At 42.1% G+C, this 24,245-nt stretch overlaps 1 protein-coding gene across 4 annotated transcripts in view; it reads left to right on the forward strand.

The window, feature by feature from the left end:
• Window positions 1-24,245, forward strand: part of LOC128838887 (uncharacterized) — a 78,978-nt gene that overhangs the window by 20,533 nt on the left and 34,200 nt on the right. For all 4 annotated transcript variants that reach the window (XM_054031346.1, XM_054031345.1, XM_054031349.1 and 1 more), the window contains 7 exons: window positions 475-621; window positions 1,509-1,560; window positions 13,418-13,518; window positions 15,593-15,678; window positions 17,704-17,785; window positions 21,616-21,701; window positions 24,008-24,095. In XM_054031346.1, coding sequence (XP_053887321.1) covers window positions 475-621; window positions 1,509-1,560; window positions 13,418-13,518; window positions 15,593-15,678; window positions 17,704-17,785; window positions 21,616-21,701; window positions 24,008-24,095 — 642 coding nt within the window. The remainder of the gene's footprint in view (window positions 1-474; window positions 622-1,508; window positions 1,561-13,417; window positions 13,519-15,592; window positions 15,679-17,703; window positions 17,786-21,615; window positions 21,702-24,007; window positions 24,096-24,245) is intronic.

Raw genomic sequence — 24,245 nt, forward strand, 5'->3', positions numbered from 1 at the left:
CAAACCTTGGTTCCAGCTTGCAGGAATGAGTGTGCACTATACAGCTGCTACTCTGTCTCCAAAGCAGGTGCACAGAAAGTGAACAGAGCATTAGCTACCCACCAGTGTGCCTGCCAGTGATGCTGAGCCAGCATAGAGAAAGTGGATAAAAATTCCAAATATTCCATTCTTTGGGAAGCAGAGGTTTTGTTCCTAGAGGAATTAGGCTATTGACACATATACAAGTCACCAGATTTAGGGAGTGGAATTGGAAAAAATCCAAAAAACTTATATTTTAAAAAGAGCTAGAAATCATCAGAGTCCTGCAGAGACTCAAGGAGCATATCTGCTCCGTAGCCCTCACATGTGTGCCACTCGTGTGAAAAATGTTGACAGATGTATCATGTGTAGAAACTAAAATGGAAACTGTTTGTTTCCCTTTCTTCTTGGTGAAAGTAGAGGAAGATTCTCTAAAATTTTGGTTTGTTGTTTTAGGTTCTTTAACATGGCAGAAGGTAAAAACCAATGGCATTGCACCTCAGACCCTCAGACACAGTTCAGCAGTAATAGGGGAAAATATCTATGTCTATGGTGGAGTTCATTATGGAAAAGCTGTTGATGACCTGTATATGTTCAGTACTGGTAAGTAAATCTACTCTGTTATAAAAAAATCATCACTCAGATTCTAAGAAAATATCTTTGAGTCCCACTCTTGCAAAAACACAGAATATTTTTTGCACAGAACGATGCAGCTTCCAGGCCAATGAAAAATTCCTGCATTAAAAATCTAAACGTTTTACCAGAATAAGGACAGTGGGTTCTATATATCATAAACTTGACCAGCTAAAGACAGTTTACAAATTAGTTTGAAGACTTACATTCATTCCTCATACTAAGATTTCCAAAAAAGACTTCAACTTAGCCCTCATTTCTCTGGGCTCATGCAGGTACATAGATGTCTAATTGACAGCATTTGCACCCACAATTAATTGCAGGTACAATTTTTGTGAACGTAAATTTGTGCCTTTAAAAGTGGAAGCCAGCCTCAAAATCAGGCCCTTTAAGTCTTCTTTTTTTTTTTTTTTTTTTTTTTGCATATGCCATGTGAATATAGAACAATTTCTTAATCATCAGTAACTTGCTTATTGTCTTTCATATTATGCACATGAGGTGAGACCCAAGAGTGAGCATATAGGCCAACATTTTTCAACTTGGGCACTTAATTTTTTTTTAAATGTTGCCCATATTGCAAGTAAAATACATACTACTTTCCTATAGTGGACTACAAAACTACAAAATCTCTCTTACACCTCACATTCTATTCATGTGAATTACTGTGCTCTGAAAACTATGCGGACATATTGTGCAAGCAATTTTTAAGCAGAACTCATGACTGCAGTCCAGAAAAACCAATTATATGTTAAAACAATTGGGTTTTATGTGTTACTGTTAGTTCAGCATACTAGTAATGACTTGTTTGCATTGCCATTACTATATCCTGTAATTTAAAATTCTATATTATGTTTCAGTATCTCTCAGCTGGACCCCAGTCAAAACCACTGGTTCAGCACCTGGGGCCAGGTTAGTGATTTTCTAAGACTACCTTCGTAGGGAATAAGGGATTAAATGATTAAGGGGACTGGATCAAAATGGAGTCACATACATAAAAGGTTTTGCCAATTAGCTCCAATTTCTACCCAAAAATAGCAAGAGTATACATCATATTTGGAATAATTTTGTGCTTCTTTCTGAGATTCACAAAGAAACGATGGCAACTTTTTAATATAGTCACACAAAAATAATTCATTAAAATTATGTTTAGGCTGTGATAAAGCAAGGTGATGCATAGGTAGGGAAGAAATGTACTGGATTCTTCTGTACTGACAAAATAGGCCACGTAAAGAAAGTTAAATATACACTCCTTGGGCCATTAAGTTAGAGAACAGGGTGTGTTCACATCATAACAATGCTTTGGATCTGAAAAAAAATCAGGCTCAAAATACAAAGAACTTTGAAGAAGAAATTTTCCTGGATGTTCAAGATTAAAGAGAAAAAAATTTCACAAAAAAAAATCAGCAAATATTTCACTAAAAAACAAACAAACAACAACACTGTATTTAGTTGACTTCTGAAGAATTGGTGTGCAAAATTTGGAAACTAAGCAAATGTATTTTTAAATAATATTCTGTTATTTAATGCTGTGTTTTTGCATGTGATTTGCATAAAACAATGAAGAAACAAAATGACAGAGCTTTGACTTCATTTTCCTTCATATCAGTAGAATCATTGACACATAAGAGAGCCATAGGCAAGTGTTTCATAAAGCAAAATAAAAAATATGGTTAGCTTTTATTTGGGAACATAAACTGCATGTAGTTGGGCTCTTTGGGCTTTTTTCAGTATGTGGACATATCAGGATGTCTACCTGCCTAGTACAGCTCCCTATCACAGATTCACTGCTTGCTGTTTCCCCAAGTGTCCTTCTGCACTCTCTCATGGGATTGTGCCCATTCTCTGTACAGAGGAACAAGACAGAAATGCTCTTTGTGTTCTTTCCCTACCTCTTGTGTGCCCCTGCAGGATATGGGCTACAATCTGGACCTAAATATTAAAGATGTTTGTTTCTTTACAGCTTAACAATACAAAATAGTCTATTTTTAAAACAGTATTGGAAAAACCCTATATATATTACATATACATACACACGATAGATTTTGCCTACCTATTAAGATTTCCCAACACTTCCCTCAGCACAGAAACTAAGGAGTGAATGGATACAGAGACTGAACCACTGTCTCATCCCTAGAAGGTCCATCTGAATCTCAGGTGAAGCACATTGGTGGAATAATATGGGGAGTTTGCATGAGCTCTACTCTGGCTCCCCCCCCCCCTTCATAAATGGAAGACTTCAGTCTCCAATTCAGCCAATCCAGCACCTTCCATTAGCACTAACGTCACATTTAAAAACCAAAATGTAAAATCATAGCTAATTTGCAGCCAAGCTTCTTCTGTCCCCAGCTGTCAGGATATAGGTAGATTTAAAAGGCTATTTGGTAAACCTTGTGTATGATAGATATATTATAAAAAATATCTAGACTATTCTGAGTCATTCATTAATTGAGCTCCAAACTAACTCTTAAAATGAGGAAAATTTCTATTTAGGTCATCTTCTCCGTCTCCCTTTCAGTTCAGGATGTTTCAAACAGTCAATTTTTTGGAGTTTGTTCTGTCCAGTTTTAAAACAACTCAAAATCGTTCCCTTATGAGACTAACCCATAGTCTAATAGACTTCACTACTAGTACATTTTTCCCCAGTGATGGACCAGATTCTGCTCACAGTTATATGGTGAAATTTCAGTGGAAGTTAATGGGAGTTAAACCTAGATGCTGACAGTAAGTTTTGTCCCATTAGGTCTACATTTTCCTTTCATAGATTTCAATTAATTCCATTAACCCTAGGTATAGTTCCTTGGAGTCACTTATAGTTTAACAAAATAATTGAAGTTTAATGGTACTGTCTGCCAAGTTCCAATTTCTAAGATGAAAGAAGGAAGTTTCTGCTCTTTGTTCAGGGAGCAACAGTCATTCTTCTTTCCAGGCTTTTTCTTTTCTCTATTTCTCATTTTCCTCTGTTTATAGAAATCACGTGGCACCAGATTTTTATATAATTCTTGACATAATGGGAGTGTCTCTCTCAACACACACAAGATTGTGGCAAGTGTTGTCTTGAAAAACATTCAAATTCTAAAAGCATGATAAGTGGTGTTATATATTTAGTGTAAAGCCTTAGACTCCTTCCAATAAAAGTAGGGTTCACTGAGAGCTCATTGAGTGTAAGGACAAACAGCAAGAATGGTACAACAAAAAGCACCAACTGGCTGTTCTCATGGGGTTCTAGGTGCAGTTCAGACTAGTGGAGGGTTGCCTCACTACTTGCCTTGCTAACAATGCTTTGTTGCTGAAGCTTCCAGACTGGGATGCTCAGAGCCAGCCCACAAGCATGTAGGCCACACCCTGAATGTGTGTGCTACATAGCCAGCCCTGGTTCAGCAGCTCTGATCCCAGCAGCCCATCTACAGCCCCACTCTGGTGTCTACCAGTCTCAGTTACAACCAGCAAGAGACCCTAACACACACCCAGTCCCAAATTATCCCAATATTCAGCCCACTCCTGGATAGTTCAGAGAAATAATAAGGTTCATTTGTTCCTTTACAGAGAAGGAAGTATATCACAGCTTATTAACCCAACTGAGGTAACTACACCTTCCCTGCAAACACAGGACTGAGTTGGGCTATGGTAAAACAAATTTATTAGCAGGACATAGGTTAAGTGATGCCAAGTAAAAGGAATAAAGTTAGAAAGGGTACAAGCAAGTAAGAGTGAAAACACATCTAAAAGTCTAAAACTTAATCTAGCAGGGTATAGGTTTTGTTGAAGATGGTCTCTCTCAACAGTCATTCCTCTCACCAGTCATTCTTCTTCCCAGCCATGGTGACTTTCGTTCAGTCAGGACCTTCAACAGAAGTACAAGATGCAGGCTTCCCTCGTCTTCCTAAGTGAAAGATCTTTGTCTGAGCAGGTTTCTTACCTGTATTCAGTTTCCAGAGACTTCAGCCTCTCCGTGGTTGAAGGACCCATCTTTTTCAGCATGCAAGAGCTCTGTTCCCTTGAGTCTGTCTAGTGATGGATGCCCAAGATGGCTTCTATCCTTGCTTTTATCTTCAAAAGTTCAATGATCTTCAGGATGACCTCATGCTGATTTTCCCTTCCTGTGGGTTTCCCATCCCCCTGTATGTAAATGGGGCTTCCATTGCTTTGATTCCACTGTGCTTAATTTACATAGGAGACAGATAGGTAGCTGCCTTATGCATTCTAGACTGGGCTCTGGCCTTTGTTCATAGGAGACTGGTAGATAGCTGCCTTCTCTCCTGTTTGACAGGGAATCTGTGTCTCCTGGTTTAGTCACAAGCTTTAAAGCATAATATCATTAAGTATCTAAATTTCTTCATATAGTATTACTCAGCGGTGGCTCCAGGCACCAGTGCAGCAAGCATGTGCCTGGGGCGGCAAGCCGCGGGGGGCGCCCTGGCGGTTGCTGCGAGGGCGGCAGTCAGGCAGCCTTTGGCAGCATGCCTGCGGGAGGTCCGCCGGTCCTGTGGATTCGGCGGCAATTCGGCAGCAGGTACGCTGAAGCCGTGGGACCGGCAGACCTCCCGCAGGCATGCCGCCGAATCCGCGGAACCGGGAACCTCCCACAGGCATGCTGCCAAAGGCAGCCTGCCTGCCGTGCGTGGGGCGGCAAAAAAGCTAGACCGCCCCTGGTATTACTACATACATGTCAGTGACATTAATCACCAGTGTGTCATTAACTTTCAGAAAAGACCTCACTCTATACACTTTTATAATACAGTAATATAGTATACAAGTGATTCAATTGCTTATCATTTGAGCATCAATACCCTCGGCAATGATGCAATAAGATTTAGCCACTGGCTACTCCACAGGCATCAGTTCAAAGTTCCCTGAACCCAAAAACTGTGGCAGGATATATTTCTTCCCCTTTTGGGTAGGACGTGGGATAGGGACCACAGTGTCCATTGCAAACCTATAAAATGCCTCTTGTATTACAGGCAAGGGGTGGAGACAAACTTTCTAGGGTCCTGCAGGTCTTTTTCTTTTTTGTGATAATTCACAAGACCTGCAATAATCTCCCACCTCATTCTGTGTCCCTGACCAGTAGAAATATTTCTTTAACCTCTCATAGGTTTTCTGGGCCCCTAAATGACCCGCAAAAGGACAGTCCTGGTGTTGGGCAGGTACAACCAGCTGCTTGTAAGGTTTTCCCAGGCTTTCCCTCCATGGGACATTCCCTGCATAGTCTCCCTACCTTTTCAAAAAATATTTCCCAATTTCCCTTCAGTGGAGGATCCCTTCAGGACATATCCCTTTATGCACCCTAGAGTGGGGTCTGTCCTTCATTCATCTGCAAAACACTGGCAGCTGGGACAGATTCTTCAGTAACAGGGGTTACTTCTTCCCATTCTCCAGCTCTAAGAGCATACTACTTTCCTTTGTTATGCAAGAGCTGGCCTCAGCACCTCCCACACTCAAAAGCACATTGCTTCTTCCTACCGAGATAGGGCTGTCCCTTGCCCTGACAGCTGTTTCTTTATCTGCACAATTCTCTGAGATCAAGGGACAATTATTCCTTTTTACTATGGGTTACAATTTTAACAATCTTGCACCTATTAAGAATATCATTTCCCACCAGCATTGCTGTGGGAATGCTGTCTAACTAGCCCAGCCTTCAAGGTAACTTTCGAGCCTTCCCAATCCAAATGCATTTTAACCAGAGTTACAGGAATTTTATATTTCTCCAATGCCAGCTCTACATCCTCACCAGGTAACATGTTAGTTTTTCTGACCATGGTTTCCCTGACCAGAGAAATTTGTGCACCACCAGTGTCTCTCCATTCCCTGCCATTTACTTCAGCAACCTTGATAAACTCCAGGTCCACCTCCTCAGAGTCAGACCTAACAAAATTAATCGGGCTCAGCATGCACCTCTGTGTGTTATAATCGGGATGTGGACAGTAAGACCTAGTGGTCAGAGCAGGGATCAGGGCTGGTCAGGTACCAGAGGGCCAAAATCCAAGACTGGCCAGAGGGCAGAACAAGACTCAGGCATCAGGAGATGGGCAGATTTGGAAACCAGAGTCTGGGGTCTCCTGCACACAGGTCTGAAGCTGATTTATTGGTGGGCATGTGGCGGAGGGCTTCCGAGAACTCGGCCAAAGTGAGAGGCAGCTCTAGCCAGATTTGGTCTCCTGCACTGACCGTTGGGAGTCCGTCCCAGAGCACTCTGCAAGCATCAGGATCGGTCGGATCTGGGGAGAAAAGGCCTGCATAGAGTTCCCTGGCCCTCCGACACATCTCCTCCAGATCCGTGAGGGCAGTGCCATCCTCTGCCAGGAGGCAGGTGACGTGCTTCTTGGTCCCCCTACTTTTCTCCAGGGTGTAGAAGAAGCGGGAGCCGCGACCCATCTCCCGAAGGAGGCGGATGCGGGATTGGACAAAGGCATCCCGGGCCCGATGGTCCTTGAGGGCCTGGAGCTTCTCCCACTTCTCCTGGCACACTCCGCAGAGGAATGGATCCTTGTTGCTGATGGACAGATGCCTCTCCAGCTCTAAGATCATCCGTTCCAACCGCTCTATCACTGCATGCCTCCGTCAGCTGGCGCCCCAGGTGTAGTCACAGCAGAAGATCCGGGCGCACACCTTCCCCACGTCCCACCACCGCCACGCCAAAGGAAAAGCACACCTCTGCCCTCTCCAGGCCAGCTAGAACTCCCAGAAGGTTGCCATGAAGCCCACATCCTCCAGTCTAGCTTAAGTACTGGTGCCAGCCAATCAGTGGGCGGTGAGGAACTGCCACTTAGGTCCTGCTGGTGTTACTTCCTGCTGAGTCCAGCCTCACAGAATCCTCCTGCCAGAGCCCAGCCTCCTGTGTTGATGTGGAGGTTTCAAAGGCCCAGGTACCCCATAGGACCAAGTTCTAACAGTGTGTTAATAATCACAGTATTAACCTGGGTGAAGGCTAAGTGTTTTGGGTTTTTTTTAAGCTTAGAGCAATTACACTGATAGCACCCTCTTTGACCATTCTCCTGCCCAGGAGGTCTGTGATGGGGATTTCTAGGAGGGGAACAATTCTGGGAAGGTGAGTGCCTGGGATCCTCACCACCCTCCACCTTCCCAGGGATAAAAGAAGGCCCCCTCTTTACACCAAGCTTCTGACCCGTCCTTCTCTGTCTTGCACTCATCAGACTTTTGGGCTTGCACAAAGGAATCAGGAAGTCAACTTCCTGTACAGAATGTAAAGATTTATCCCATACTGTGTCTTTGACTTCCCCAGAATGTTTGAGCAAAGAGATCAAACAACTGGACATAGTTCTCAGCCCCTTGTCCCTTTGCCTGTTCTTATTCGATCTTACTCGCTATGACTCATGCCAGCACTTTTCCTGAGATTTCTGAATTTCAACCTTTACACCTCAATGGTAATTTGAAACCTTTGCAAGACAGCTTTTTAAATTTGGGATATTTCAAAGTTTGTTCAATTGGCATTTCATGAAATACATTTAAGGTTTTATCAGACAACCTTGCAATCAGTGTGGGGACTTTCTTGTGTTCTGAAACTACAGTATGATTCTCACATAACCTTTCAAAAGTGGTAAAATATTCTTATATAGTCTGCTTCTTTATGTGAAGGGCAGAGCTTCTCCCAGGTAGGTGTTTCTTGGATGGAGGGAGCACCTAGGAACTCTGGTATCTTCCCTTGCTTGTACATTATGCTCTGGGCATGCAGCTTTTCCTTCTCATTTTCTTGGGTTCTTTCTCTTTCAGCTCCATGGCATGTTGGTGAGCAGCTATGTCTGCTTCCAGGACCAACCAGCGTGCTTCTTCTTGCTGCTGCCTTTCTGCCTCTCTCTCCTTGGCTCTCATGTCTGCTTCCCACTTTTAGTGTTCACACTCTGTCTTTCTGTTCATATAATCATTTTTGGTGTTCACGCACCTGTCTCATTTTGTCATTCTCCAACCTGGCCTGCAATAAGGGCTAGTCTATACTAGAAGCGCTACGGCAGCACAGCTGCACTGATGCAGCTGCACCACTGTCGCACATCTGGTGAAGACACTTTATGCTGATAGGAGAGAGCTCTCCCATTGGCATAATAAAACCACCGTCATATAAGATGGTAGCTATGTTGGCAGAAGAAGCTCTCCCACTGACATAGCGCTGTCCACATCGCTCGGAGGGCAGGGGTGGGGGTGGCTTATTCACACTCCTGAGTGACATAAGTTATACCGACATAAGTAGTAGTGTATACAAACCCTATCTTTGTAGTTGCTGACATTCCTGTTTTCATCTTTACATTTGTTCTATTTCCCTTACCCAAAATAAACAGAAAATAATAAAACTGTAACCTTTCTTTTACTGTTCCCAACCTTCACACTTGAGAATCACTTAAAGTTGTTACACCGGCACTTAAAGTGTAATTCTCAGTTAAAATAGCAAGCTGTGTGTAACCCTTGTTTTGACTATGCCATTGTCACCTTCTTGGGTCTAATCCAGACCGGTGAGGAGTTGTGCCACCTCATACCCTGTACTACAGAGTGCCTCAATGCTTGCTACTGTAGTTCTGTTAGGGCTGGTCCACACTAAGCCCCCAGTTCGAACTAAGATACGCAACTTCAGCTACGTGAAGTCGAAGTATCTTAGTTGGAACTTAAAGGTACTTACCGCGGGTCCACACGCGGCAGGTAGGCTCCCCCGTCGACTCCACCTACTCCTCTTGCGGAGCAGGATTACCGGTGTCGACGGCGAGCACTTCCGGGATCGATTTATCGCGTCTAGACAAGACGCGATAAATTGATCCCAGAAGATCGATTGCTTGCCGCCGAATCAGCGGGTAAGTATAGACGTACCCTTAGCAACAAGCACGCAGGTCACACTCTGAGTGTCTGTGTGTTATGCGGCCAGCCTTGGTTCAGCAACCCTGACCCCAGCAGCCTGTCTACAGCCCCTCAATCTTTATAGACCAGTAAACCTTTGAAATGGATTCTCCTAAAGGTTACCCCTGAAAGTAAAGTTTATTTAAGCTGTGCGGAAGGCGACATGAAGTCTAATGGTGAAGGAAGCTCCATGTTTTTTCTTCCCCTCCTGCTGTTTGCTAAAATGCAAATTGTTCTGTTTCCTTCAGTCTCCCCCTCCCACCAACTTGTTAGTTTGATGGCCCTGTTTACAACATATATGTGTACTGCAGTAAACCCATATTCTTTTGTTTAAGGCAGACTGTGCTTATGCACTGCTTGTGAAACACTTTTTAAGAATATAATTCTGGCACATATCATAACTCTTAATACCCACCACATACATACATCACACAAAAATATTAATGATAAGTGAGTTATTAGTTTTCAAATGATACCTCAGAAGGCATATTTTGTACAAAGATTACTACAATAGTGTGTAGGCTGTGAATACAGAGGTGCTTCGAGTCACAGGTATATTTTTAAATTAAGGGATTTCTAAGATAGCCATGTGATTTTAAGCAATCTTTCAAAGCACTTTAAAACCAGTAATTGTCATGAAAATAAAATATTTCTCATACATTTGCATTTACCATGAAAAAAGCTTTACTCTAAAAATCACAAGTTCTGCTTTATATATCAGATGCACAAAGAATTGGTTGTCAAATAGAATTTATTCTGACCCTGTCTCTGTATCTATATTTCGATTACATGGAATTACTCATTGCAAAGAAAACAAGGGGATGGGGAATTAGTAAATAGGCTTAAATCTTCGCACCTGGCAAGGCTTGATTAAATAGGCTTCCCACAGAGGAGTTCTGCAAGGCCTTGGAGTGCAGCATCCTACTTAGGAATGTGTCTCATACACACACACACGCCCTCCAATTGCAGCAGATCAAGCCTCCATGAAGCAGTGCTCCACAATTCAGAACTTCCTTTACAGCTGTCCACATCCTGCTCCTGCTGTTTACTATGAGCCAACAAGAAGCTGGCCAAAGTAAATAGATTAAGGTACCTTTAGAGTAGTTTCTTTTTCCTCTCAGCCAAAATGTTGCAAGTTATGATTGAGATGCATTGGCAGGACTATGTGACTGTTCACTAAGTGTCTCTTCCCTGCCATCAGTGTCACTTTTGTTAACACCACAGAAACTTTGAGCTCCAGTTCTGCACTAAGCCCCGTGGACCTTCACACATGCATGGAGACTCAATTAAGGTCATTGGGATTCTTTAGCAATGGTCTTGTCTACACCCAAAAGTTGTTACAGTTTTAACTATATTGGTATAGGATTTTCCATGGCCAGGTGGCCTAGCAGCTGGCCTTTCAATCTGTAAGGCCAGAGAGGATGGTAGGGGGACCCAGGCCCTCCCTCTCCACTGGGTCCCAGCCCAGGGCCCTATGTAGGTCAACCCCTAAACAGAGGAGTTGGGTCTGCCTCCCAGTGTGTGTTCCGTGGGTTTCTTCCTACAAGTCTCTTTAGTTTGGGGCATGGCCCCACTAGTCCAGATGCCCAACATCTAGGGATTATTTGCATACTTCCCTTGGCAGGGGAACATTTGCTTGCCTCAAGTGGCTGTGCTAGCTGGCAGGTTTCTGATCCATCTCAGCCAGCAGATAGCTCCTGCCATCTCACCAGTCAGCTGCCAAATGAGCCAGCCTCCCTTCTTTTCTACCCCCTCCAGACCTGGTATTGGCTGCAGGTATAGCAGGGCAGGGCTAGCTGAACCCAAAGGTTTTCTTTAATCCTCACTGTGCCAGATGGCAGTTTCTTTGCTCCTTCATAGGCCCCGATTCTGCAATTGGTTGGGTCCTACAACAGGTGCAGCAGATGCTTACATGCTAACAATTGCAAGATCAGGGCCTAATTCTCCAACCCCCAAATATCCTTGTAACTCAAAATTTGTGCTCTAGTCAATCCCATATCCATAATTTTTATCAAAATTAGTAGTTACAAAATCCCAGTTTTATAAAGGTTTTGTGATCTTCCCTGAGATCTTAAAAATTAATAAATCAGGGATTTACGTGTATCACTGGTGACCTGCATAGGAAACTATATCCAGTTTGTATCTTTCTCTATGCTATATAAAAAAGGCTTGAAAGTCTTGTAAAATTATATGTCTGTTCTTGTATTAGCAATGCAGGTCTTTCCTGGGCTGAAAGACTTCACAATGCCTGGAGAACTAGTGAAATGGTGACATCACAATACCCAAAAGAGTGCAATTGTGGGGGAGGGATTTAGTTAGACTATTTAAAACCTTTTTGGGATGTGTTTTAGTAACACCTATTTAATTCCAGTGACAAATTAACATTTGGAATTAAGGGAGCATTTGTTAAAAGATCCAGCACTCTCTTCTATCACAATAAACATCCCTTATGCCTCCCCGGCTTGACAGTCCTGAACCCTTATATTTTTATGGTGAAAAGCAAGTATTAACAAAGCAAATAACAAACAAGGCATCTGGGCAGTCTTTATAAAGAAAGGGACATCAGACCAATTTAAAAAAAAATACTTCACAGATCACATTTAGGGTTAAACTGATTCCTGTAGCTTTTATATTTTAATAAAATATTTACAGGCTAGACTTTTGAAGGTATTCAGGTATCTAAAGCTGCAGATAGATGCTTAGTGGGATTTACAAAGGTGCCTAACTCCTATTGGTTTCAATGAAAATTAGGTGCCTGTGTGCTCTTAAAATCCGACTAGGCATCTATCTGTATGTATAAGCCTTTAATATACCTTTAAAACTCTGGCCCTACATTACTTTTGAATACTGCAAATCCTTATTCATGATGAAAGGATGATATTGTAATGATGCTACTCATACATGCACTTGTAGGTCCAGCCTATTATATTAACATTTTGGGAAACTTTTTGGACTTTAAGAAAGCCAAACATTTTCTCATTGCAAAAACTCTCTCCTCTCTGGATCAGGAAGAAATGGGAATCGATATGGCCAATGTGGACATTTCTAAAAACTCTTTCCTGCCAAAATTCTCCTATCTATGATTTTAAGGCTTCTTTTTCTCCTTTAGGATATTATTTAGTGTAGGAGTTTTCATTCTATAATACTAATTTAAGACAGGGAATTGTTGTATCGGAGTTACTATGGAGAAATGATTTCTCAGATGTACAGCTGTCTAGTCTTTGTTAATTATGCTTTAATTAGAAAACATAAGGTTTTTTTTTTTTTCTTTTTTAACCAGATTATTTCTTTTGTACAATGGATTTGTTGTAGCCTTCTTATATCTACCTTTATCCTACTGGCATATAACAGTCCCCAAGGATCACTTGAGAACCTCATGCCCTGCCCCGCCCCTGACATGTCCCCTTCCTCTCTGCTCTCAAAATGTCCCTTACATAGGATGGGGCAAGAGGAGCTCATGTAGGGCTGATTACTCCATCCCTGTGCCAGCACACTCCCTGACATCCCTCAGGTTCAGGGGGTTGGAAAGGTGGGGAAAACCACCTAAGCCACCCACCCCACCTCCATGCACTGAGCCCCACTTTAGTGCACCTGGAGAGCTGGGGATTTAGCCCAAGATATTGAAAGGTGGATGAGGGAACCTCTCTGGAATGACAAGGAAAAGTGGTTGAGTTGTTTATAGATGTAATGCACACAAGCACATGTGCAGCTACTATATGGAAATAAGAGCTAATGCTTCTTCAGAGAAGGGGAGGAAAGCACAGATGCTGTAACACTACTGCTATGAGTGTAACAAACAGGATATATTTTCCCCTATGTTGTTCTGACCTGTAATGAATAGCAGTCTGGCTTCTTCCGGTTTCAGTAATTGTGCTTACTTAGTGAATGTTAGAAAAACTGTTGGCTTCAAATGTTATTTTATTCTTTTCAGGTCAGGCCATGCTTTTGCAACAGTTGGACAAGTAATATACATGTTTGGCGGTTCTTCGGGTGAAAATATTTACTGCACTGATGTGCATGCATTGGATACAGGTATCTTTTAGAATTGCAGATGATTTCCTTCTTAGTACATTTTATAGATATATAAAGTGTGATAAGAGAAGAGGAGTATCACAAACCTGTCTTACAGATCCCGTGGTACTATTTCTAACCTCCCAGCAGGATCCAGAGTTGGTGCAGAATTGCTCTGCAGCCAATACTCCATTCTGAGGACAGGACTAGGCCCCGCAGCCTTAGTGCCCCTTCCATTGATAGAAGGACTGGAGAATCTGCACAACAGTAGGGACTTCAGTCAGACCTCCAAAGAACTGCTGCATGTAGCTGTGCAAGAGCTTCTTCTGTACTGGACTCCACACAATGCAGAAGAGCCTGCACCTACTTTGTGAGCTCTTGGATTGTTTCTTCCTGGCCCCTGTGCTGCAAAACTACCAAGGTTCATCTCTGTTAGTGGGCACCTACAGAGGAGGGGAGAAAATTTTGACCTTTGTGTGAAGTATCATTTTTGTTACCTGTCTTTGAGAGATGTGCCAAGAATACAGTCTTAAATATAAGCTTGTAAATATAGTACTGAAAAGGTGAATTTACAACAGAAAATTAAAGCCAGCCAAAGCACATTGAAAGAGTTGCATAGTTTATTTAATTACATTTGCTTTATTCATAAGTCTGATAGGCCTGCAAAATAGAAATCCTTAAAAGCATCATAGAAACAGGCACACACAGCTGGAGTGTAGATGAAAATGTACCCCTTTTTCTATCCTTCCCACTTAAATCCATCCTCACCCACCACATTTACTGTCTTCAGAGGAACCACACAGGGTAAATTGAGATACTTCCTAGAAATTTCTCATTGTTTCATTTCAAATATCTTCTTTCCTAGGTTGGATATGAGCTAACTGATATGAAATAATTGTATTGCCTTGTCATGCATTTGTATATTGCCTCATGAAAATACACCTAATGTATTTACAGCTGCAGACTGGATTCAGGGACAACCTAAATTATTAGGAGGGGCCGGTCATTAAGTTATTTGTCTGGAGACAACTGCTTCTTTCACCTATCCTGAGTCAGGAAAAAAGACAGTAGAAACAAGCCACTATCTCAAGCCCCTCTTGTGAACTGTTTGTCTTCTAGGATAAGTTAATTGAAATTTCCCTCTCCCAACTCAAACTTGAATTTTAATATGTCCAGATGGAAATAGGCCATTTTTGCAGAGACCTTGGCTTTTTCACTGTAAAGGGAGTTTTCCAGCTCAAAAATCGCCTTTATTTTTATCAGAGGTTTGAGATGAGACTGCATGGGGGCAAATAGGCTGTGGCCTCGGTATGGTTGCATGGGGCCAGGTGTGGCCCCTGCATAACTACATGGAGCCAGAGGGGTGAGCAAGACAATTTACCCCTCTCTGCAGCTGTGCAAAGGTTACACACAGACCAGTCCCTGTCCTGCCTGCACTTTGGGGAGCACAAAGACAGCCTAGCCTTGGTCACCCCTTCCACTTCCCCCCAGGAAGCAGGGCTCTGCAGAGGGAGGAGGCAGGAGGCAGGGCTGTGATCCCACTCCCCTTCTGCATCAGTTTGTGGAGTGGAGTCAGCACATAAAGGTAGCAGATTGCTCACCTCTTATGTACGAGGAGCATCACCGGAAAGATTGTGCCAACCTCCCGAGTGCTCCTTCTGAGGCATTGCTACTTGAATGGCCTTCTCTTCAGGACAGTGGCTGAAAAGCCACAATCTAGCTCAAAATGTTTCACTCCAGCTGACCTGCAAAAAATATTTTTCCCCCACATTGTTTCTTCAGCAGTGATAGTTGGTGGTTTTGCACCACTCTGTTTTGTTAACCCATGAACTATAACTGTAACTTCCTTTGATCTATTAGCCTTTCAAGTAATACTTCTTGCAACAATTTACTATGCCGTCCCACCAAGTTTTCTGCTGGTGAACTAAACAAATTGGGAGAAAATAAATCTGGATCCCCCACAAGTCCATCTTTGCAACCAGCTTTTGGATTATAGCTGCACTTTAAAAGGCTGTAGTATGTAAATTTTATGATTTTCAGATAGCAAGGGAAATCAATGGAAAATATATAATTATGTGAGGCTCTTTTCCAACAGGTTTGTTAACCTGGCAGCAGTGTGAAATCAAGGGAGAGATACCCAGTGGAAGGTCACATCACACATTTACAGCACACCATGACAAGGTATAGACCAAATGTCATTTTTCTGTCCTGGTTTATTTTTTCTGTAATTCCAATATGGAAGGAAGATGCAGGAATGTCTCCTTCTCAACACTTCTCAGATATATACTCTTAAAGAAGGTGTAATGAGATTCACCTCTAGGTTTTTCTGAGCAGCAGTATGATCAAGAAGTCTAGTACAGGAGTAGGAGCCAGGAACTCCTGCCCTTTAATTTTTGTCTACTCCATTTGAGGCCTCATTTTCAAAGGTGCTAAGCAACCATAGATCCCATTGACTTCATATGGAATTTTGGGTGCTCAGTGCTTCTGAAAGTGTCTCAAAATGAACACCAAAAAACGGAGGCATCCCATAGAAATGCCCGCTTTAGAAAAAGTTGATCTTAATATCTCTTCCCCAGATTCCCATCTTAGAAACAGGGATAATAATACTTACTTACCCCACACAGATGCTGTCAGAATATATTCATTAATTCTCGAAAGTGGAGTATATTATTTTTTCAAATGTAAAGCCATATGCAAGTGCTAAGTTTTCAGTTGGGATTTCCTCATAAATATCACTGGCACAATGTGATCCATTTGTTGTATAGGTCGCTTGTTCAAATTTAGCCCAGATTACTAGTGATTGAATGTTATTGCTCTCTAGCTTTTTTGTCTGTGTGAGTGAGTGAATGTCCCTGGTCCAGTTCCCAGTGGACAGGTGCCTACATCAATAAACATCACTACAGTTGGCAATCTCATCAGAGAGACTCTAGATCAGTGATGGGCAACCTGCGGCCGGCGGGCCACATGCGGCCCATCAGGGTAATCTGTTTGTGGGCTGCAAGACATTTTGCTGATATTGACCATCCGCAGGCGCAGCCCCCCCACAGCTCCCAGTGGCCACTGGGAGCCAGGGATGGCTCCAGGATTTTTGCTGCCCCATTCTTCGGCAGCAATTTGGCGGCAGGTCCTTCGCTCCAAGAGGGAGTGAGGGACCCACCGCCGAATTGCCACCGAAGAGCCGGACATGCTGCCTCTCTCCGTTGGCCACCCCAAGCACCTGCTTGCTGCACTGGTGCCTGGAGCTGGCCCTGCTGGGAGCTGCGGGGGGCCGTGCCTGCAGACAGTCAACATAAGCAAAATGTCTCACAGCCCGCAATCAGATTACCCTGATGGGCTGCATGTGGCCTGTGGGCCGCAGGTTGCCCACCACTGCTCTAGACTGAATGGGCATGGAGGCTGAACAAACTTCACAATCCTTGTAGCATTCTTTCCAGCACAGAGCTCAGGACCAGTGGCAGAGCAATGCCAGTGCTTTTTAGTAGTGCATAAATGAAGGAGTTCAGTTTGCAATACTGTCAAACATAGCAAATAACTTTCATGCAAACACTATGCTCACTTTTAAAAATATCATTACTTCCTGCAAGACTTGCTTATGTCTCATAGTTTCCTCTGTTGCCACACTGCATAGGTTGCTGAAAGAGTGCTGAATGCCATATCTTTTTCTTCTAAAGTCTAACCACACTATATGCGCTACCTTCTGGGAATCCAACAACCTGGACGATGAGCGAAAGTACTGATTCTCTTCCTTTTCACTGCAGTCTGAAACACCTCTTACTTGCAAACGCTGAAGCATTTTTGCATTCACTAATATATGGACAATGTTCAGAATGCCCAAGAATCTGTCTATTTTAAGGTTTTCTATAGCCTCATCAGTGTAATAACCAAGCAGTAAATCCAGGTAAATTAGTTCCACATAGAGAGAGTCCAGTGGATTTCGTTACATTGTCTACTCTTCTCCTTTCCTTAGTAATAAGAGTTAATAAATAATTAGGTTTTCTTCCCCCACCTACCCGCCTCTCTTTTTTTTTTTTTTTTTTTTTTGCGGGGTGGTATAGGTGATATGTGTGTGTTGAGAGGAGAGGGGAGTTTTCATGTTGTTTTTCTAGATACATACAGTTAAATTGCAGGGAAAGAGACTTTCCATAAGATAATACTTTGAGAACAGAGTCATATATATTGTATTACAGTTGCAATTCTTGCCAACAGGATATCTATTTGTTTGGAGGAATATATGAATCTAAAGATGGTAATAAAACAACAAAGAATGATGTAAAGAAATTAAGCTTAGGTGAGTAAAAATGCAAAAAGAGGGTTGTCAGCACAATTTTTTAATCACTGAATAGAGCAAGATACTATGCAGTACTATCCTAAAGCTAAATGGCTGCACAAGGGCATAGTCTTGTAATAAAATGAACCTGAGTACATCTTTAAATATGTGTGGAGCTACATAAAAATACATCCAAATGCACAAGTGCATCTCTGTAGTCAATATATGATCAATCATTTAACAATTTATTGAAAATTTGTAAGATTTAATTAAAAGTTGTATAATATTTATACACACATATATGCTCCAAATCTAACACCACTCTCTATCCCCTTAAAGATGTTATCACACCTTCCAGTTTTGCCTTGAATCTGTAATGTAAGGTTGCACAGCATTTTATGGCTTACATTAGGTTGCAATGTTTCTCTAGACAAGCTCTGTAAACCACTTTAATTCAACACTTTTTGTTGCCCAAGAGATTGCAGGAAACCTCTGAACCTCTCCCTTCCTTCCCTTGGTGAGCAGTTACTCACCCAAGTGGTTCTATAGAAGTCCTTGAGACTACATAGGGAAGTAACTGCTCAAGAGCAGGAACAGAAGGTTCACAATGTGACCTATAGTGATTTGGGAAGGCTGCAAAACGCCATTCTTTAGGAAAGTCAGATTTCAAATATGATTTCACCTGTTGTTTTAAACAATGGTCATGCAAAAAGAATGGACATACCGTGGAGTTGTACAATACTCATGTTGGGCTGCAGTTAGTGACTGCTTAGCACGTTTTTTCTAACTGTTTTCCTTAAACAGAGGAGAAAAATGTTACACCTGTTTATAAATTCATTGTCATTTAGTTTTTCCATGTTTTTGTGCAGAGAAGCTTTTTTAACCAACTTTTCTGGTTTAAAATAAACAAGTATATTTAAAATTAAATAGTTGCAATGACATTTAAAAAAAGTTAAATCTGACAATACATTGGCTCACTTTTCTGTCTCCTTTCAAGGTGAATCCCTGCAGGACACTAAGTAAAAAGGAACTTTATGAGTGTAATTTATTATAGAGCCACACTGTTGATGAGAATTAGGGGGAGCAGGGAACTATTGGAAATATTTTCAAGAAAATTAATGCAACTTTTTTTAACCAGGGTTTTGTTGTTGTTGTTTGTTGTTTTTCCATGATTTCTCACCCCAGAATTTCAGGTGACTGAAAACTATTTGCATTGAAGCCTGCAAAAACTTGAAAAGCCATTTTTGCATGAAAATTCACCCACATGAATTTTAACAAAGTTGCTGGAGGAAGTTCCTTCCAAAACCCACATGATTTAATGGATTAAGTACAGCAGACTAAACTGTGATCTGCTGGTGCTGAGTTATTTTCAGAAGTTCTACCTTCTTGGCTATAATGCAGTATGGCAAAGGGCATGATCAGACAGGAATCACTTGCTGTGCTTTATGGCACATGCATAACCCCATATTGTGAAATCTTTATACATAATTTTCTATTGGATCTACCAGAGTAACAACACAAATAGTGCCACAGAATGCAACTTCTACATTGTGTGTTCTTTGTGTCCTTTGTCACATATCATCACTCCCATCACATATCTTTTTTGCTTGACAATACATATCGTCACTTTTTGTGATGGCTCTCCCTTTGTGCCCTAAATTATTGTTTAGAGTTGCTGGTCTTGAATCAACCCTGAGATATTTTTGACTTCTATCAGCTTATTCCAGTGAACAAAGCCTTTGGTGGCAGGAAGTCTACCTGGAAGTGGGATTGAGATGCAAAACACCTGTAACTCATGCTCTGCCTTGAGGTCGAGAGCCAGATAGCAATTGTCTCTATGCATCCGAAGAAGTGAGGTTTTTACTCACGAAAGCTTATGCCCAAATAAATCTGTTAGTCTTTAAGGTGCCACCAGACTCTTTGTTGTTTTTGTAGATACAGACTAACACGGCTACCCCCTGATACTAGATAGCAATTATGAAAGTTTAAAGCTACCAAACACTTGGAGTGTGTCTCTCTGCGGCAGAGCTATCCTCCTTGTCACAAGGGCATGAATTGAGTTCACGGTGTGCAGCTAAACAGATGCCATGTTCACTCCATAGATGGCTGCATTTCACTGATGGGCAGAGATCCCTGTATATGGAAGTGGGAAAACACTTTGAGATCACTTGGGATTAAAAGTCATATAAATGTAACAGATTTACTGCATTAACATTATTATCCTCCTTGACATTACAAATAGACTTCCCTATCATGGCTTACATTACTACATTACATTAGTGGGAGGAGTTGCAAACTCGGAGGAGGATAGGGATACTCTGCAGGGAGACTTGAATGAGCTTGTGAATTGGAGTATCAGAAATAGGATGAAATTTAATAGTAAAAAGTGTAAGGTGATGCACTTGGGGACGAATAATAACAATTTTAGTTACAAGATGGGGACGCATTGGTTAGAAGTAACGGAAGAGGAGAAGGACCTAGGGGTCCTTGTGGACCGCAGGATGACTATGAGTCGGCAATGTGACGTGGCGGTGAAAAAAGCCAATGCGGTCTTGGGATGTATTAGGCGAGGTATATCTAGTAGAGATAGGGAGGTCCTGCTTCCGTTGTATAAGGCGCTGGTGAGACCTCATTTGGAGTACTGTGTGCAGTTCTGGTCTCCAATGTTTAAAAAAGATGAACTCAAACTGGAACGGGTGCAGAGAAGGGCAACTAAGATGATCAGAGGAATGGAAAACCTGTCGTATGAAAAGAGATTAGAGGAGCTTGGGTTGTTTAGTCTGACAAAGCGAAGGCTGAGGGGGGATATGATTGCTATCTTTAAATATATCAGAGGGGTTAATACAAGGGAGGGAGAGGAATTATTCCAGTTTAGTACTAATGTGGACACGAGAACGAATGGATACAAACTGGCCGGGGGGAAGTTTAGGCTTGAAATTAGACGAAGGTTTCTTACCATCAGAGGGGTGAAATATTGGAACGGCCTTCCGAGGGAAACGGTGGGGGCGACGGACCTGTCTGGTTTTAAGATTAAGTTGGATGAGTTTATGGAGGGAATGGTTTAATGATAAAACATAGTAGCCAAGGAAAACCAAGCAATGGTACATGAACAGCATAATGGCCAACAAGGGTCAGGCTAGAGACTCTTGCCTATATGCTCGGGGTATTACTGATCGCCATATTTGGGGTCGGGAAGGAATTTTCCTCCAGGGTAGATTGGCTGAGCCTCTGGAGGTTTTTCGCCTTCCTCCGCAGCATGGGGCAGGGATCACTAGCAGGAGGGTCTCAGCCGATTGAAGTCACTAAAACACAGGATTGGGGACTTCAACGGTAGAGTCCAGGGAAGGGTCTTGCGGCCTGCAGCATGCAGGGGGTCAGACCAGATGATCATAATGGTCCCTTCTGACCTTAATGTCTATGAGTCTATGAGTCTATGAATCATCTCCCATCCTTGGAATGTTTTTCTTAGCTGCTTATTTTGAGTAAATCTATTTTAAGACAATAACTTGGGTATACATTTCTTTTTGGAATGTGTTTGGCTTTAGTGATTTTGATCTTTCTGAGGTCAGTCATTAGTTTTTGGAAGACTGAAAGATACCTGTCTGAAAGGGCTTTCTTTTTGTCATTAGAGGATTACCCAGAATTCTTTGTTTTGCATTTTCCCCTGTGGCTTTCACTACTGCTGTTCTTTGCTTGGCAGGTCCTATAATTATACAAATGTCTTAGGCTTGCAAGTGCTTCATGTGTAATACTGAGAATATCTAGGGCCTAACTTACTGCAAAGACATGTCTGTCAATGCATTGACAGTAGATATGTTCTATTTTTGATTTCTGTCTTTTGTATTTTACAGCAAAGATGAAATGGAAGATGCCACTTTATGTAGGGATCCCCCCCGCTTGCAGACACAACCATGTAGCATTTATTCTTCATAGCCATGTAAGTGAATGTAATGTTAAAGCAGAATTCTGCCATCCCTAAACTTTACTAACTGTGTTTCATCCTTACTGATTTAAAGAGCCTACCTGCAATCTGTATTTATTCAGGCAACATACAGCTCGGCTGTTTCTTCAGTTCTTAATTGTATATGTAGTCACCGTATAGACCTACATTTTAGTTTTCTATTTTCTATTAATCCCCATGTTGATTTTAATCATTCTTTTCAAAACACAATTTACAACAATTAAATAGTTGCATTTAACAAAATAAAAATAGTTTATTAATACATGAAACAATGTACAGAAAGTCCAGTAAATCAAGGTTTTTTAAGGGCAGTAGTAGGAGCAGAGTGAAGTACGAGCAAGGCTTCTTATGGATTGTTGTTGCTCACCACACTGTTTCAAGTATAAATGTAGACTTCCAAGTATTCCACTCAGCATCTTTTTGACTGTCATTAGTGAAAGAGTTCTCCACAGGAGCTACACCACAAAGACTGTTGCTTCAGCTCTTCTTCACATCCCAGCAATATCTCTGGATATCTTTTTCTCAGATTCTACCTTGTTTTTCAGTGGTTAAATTTCAAAGGTCTTTGCTTTGAGCATTTCAATACATTTTTGCAGCTGTTCATCAGTTGTTGTTTTTTTCAGTGCTCTGGTGGCTGACTCTGGCACCTGCTTGAAGCTCTGGCACTCCTGGTTTCTTGTGCTTGACATTGTCTCTGCACCTCAACGCCTGCTTTGGTGCAGCTACATTTTTTCCTTTGTACCTCAGTGCCTGTGTTTCTAGTGACTCCGTGCTACTGCAGTACCTCACCACCAGTGTTTCTCAGTGGTTTAACACCAAACTTTGCATTTTGGCTTGGCTTCCATCTTGGCATTTAGCATTTGCTTCACTGTTCCACATCTTTGGGACATTACTTAATGTAGCAGTTTGTCTATTAGGTATGGTGGGTGCTTCCCTGGAGGAGCCTGCACCCTTTTCCTTTTCACAGGAAGTAACTTCTAAAACGGAAGGAAGGTTGCACAGTAGCAATTCATGTGAATGAAACACATGATGTCTGTGATGACTGATAATCTTTGTGCCATCTATCTTGGAGTCAGCCACAACGTGCATGGGTGACAGACATGCTTGCAAATATTACCCAAAGAACTTAAGAAATGTTCAGAATGACTCCAAGCATGCTTTGATAAACCCCTGGGGTACTCCTGTAAGTCCAAAACAAGGTGTGTCACATCACTGACTAAACCCTCAAGGCATAAAACTGAGTTGGCCAAGACCCCTGAGCACTAGGACTCAGCACTGGTGCTGTGTTGGTACAAACCGACCTTCTCTATGACACGTCCATTGTAGCCTTTTCCTCAAAGTGGCTCACACAGTCACCTCTAGCATTGGGGGGTTCCACTAAGTATCGGTTCCTGAATGCACTCGAGTGGTCTCGGAGCCTGATCTTGCAGTGAGATCAATGACAAAGCTCACATTGACTCCAGTGGTGCAGGATCAGGCCCTCAGTCTTTGAAGTCAGTTGTTCTGAGCTCCAGCTCCTCAGGTAAGGAGGGACCGTCCACATGAGAGACTGCGGTAGAAGGCACTGATTGCAGGCCAGCAGCGCTCCCCTGTTGAAGCTGCTAACTAGACAGCTCTATAGTGTGGGCTCTAAACTTTCTTTTGCAGGCAGTAAATATAAACCAAAAAGGGTTTTCGTGTGTATTTTATTTTATTTATTTAACACTCTCCACCCAATAGTGTTGCCAATGCATTGGAGTGAGCAACAGAAATTACTCAGGACTGTTCCTCTATGAGATTAGATGGTAGTGGGTCTTCTTCCCTTGCCGACACAAGGACTGTGGGAACAGCTAAGGAGGCTCTCTTCTGAACTACTGGAAGTCCCAAAATGAGCATAAAGTCACTCTCTGGGATGAGCTGCTCAACTTCTTTCAGAGGGGCAGGGAGACTGGAAACATCTTCTCTAGAGGAAATTAGGCAACAACTTCTGTAAGGTCCTGCATAGACCGGGCTGAGCAGTTCCTCTCCTCGCCTGGGGCAGGGCAGGCAGATTATGTCAGAGTCTTCTGTGCGGGGATCCCAGGCAGTGACACAGTCAGGCATTTTCCATTTATTGGAATTATACAGTTTTTTCAAGAAGAGTTTTACTGTATTCGATTGGAGTGAGCACCAGGAACCATAAATACAGAATGTACTATACTAAAGGGCCTCTGCAAACATTAACTGATACATTAATGTGATTATGCAACCCTGTCATTATTTTGGTTTGCTATTGATGTCACTTGCTTTTTCATTGTTCCCAGCTCTATATCTTTGGTGGCATGAATGAGGAAGAAGAACTCAATGATATAATGGGGATGAAATTGATAAACCCATCAGACAGACAACCTAGTAAGTTTACTATGAATTTGGTAAATTCTAAACTTATTGTTAACTTGAAGCCAATTCTTCATGTGTCCGTCCTTTCCCGCTCCCATCTTATGCCAAATTCTGTGATAATATGTCTATAGAAAGACAGTACTATTATGTTTGCTTAACATG

Source organism: Malaclemys terrapin, chromosome 6 (genome assembly GCF_027887155.1).
Source record: "Malaclemys terrapin pileata isolate rMalTer1 chromosome 6, rMalTer1.hap1, whole genome shotgun sequence".
NCBI lineage: Eukaryota > Metazoa > Chordata > Testudines > Emydidae > Malaclemys > Malaclemys terrapin.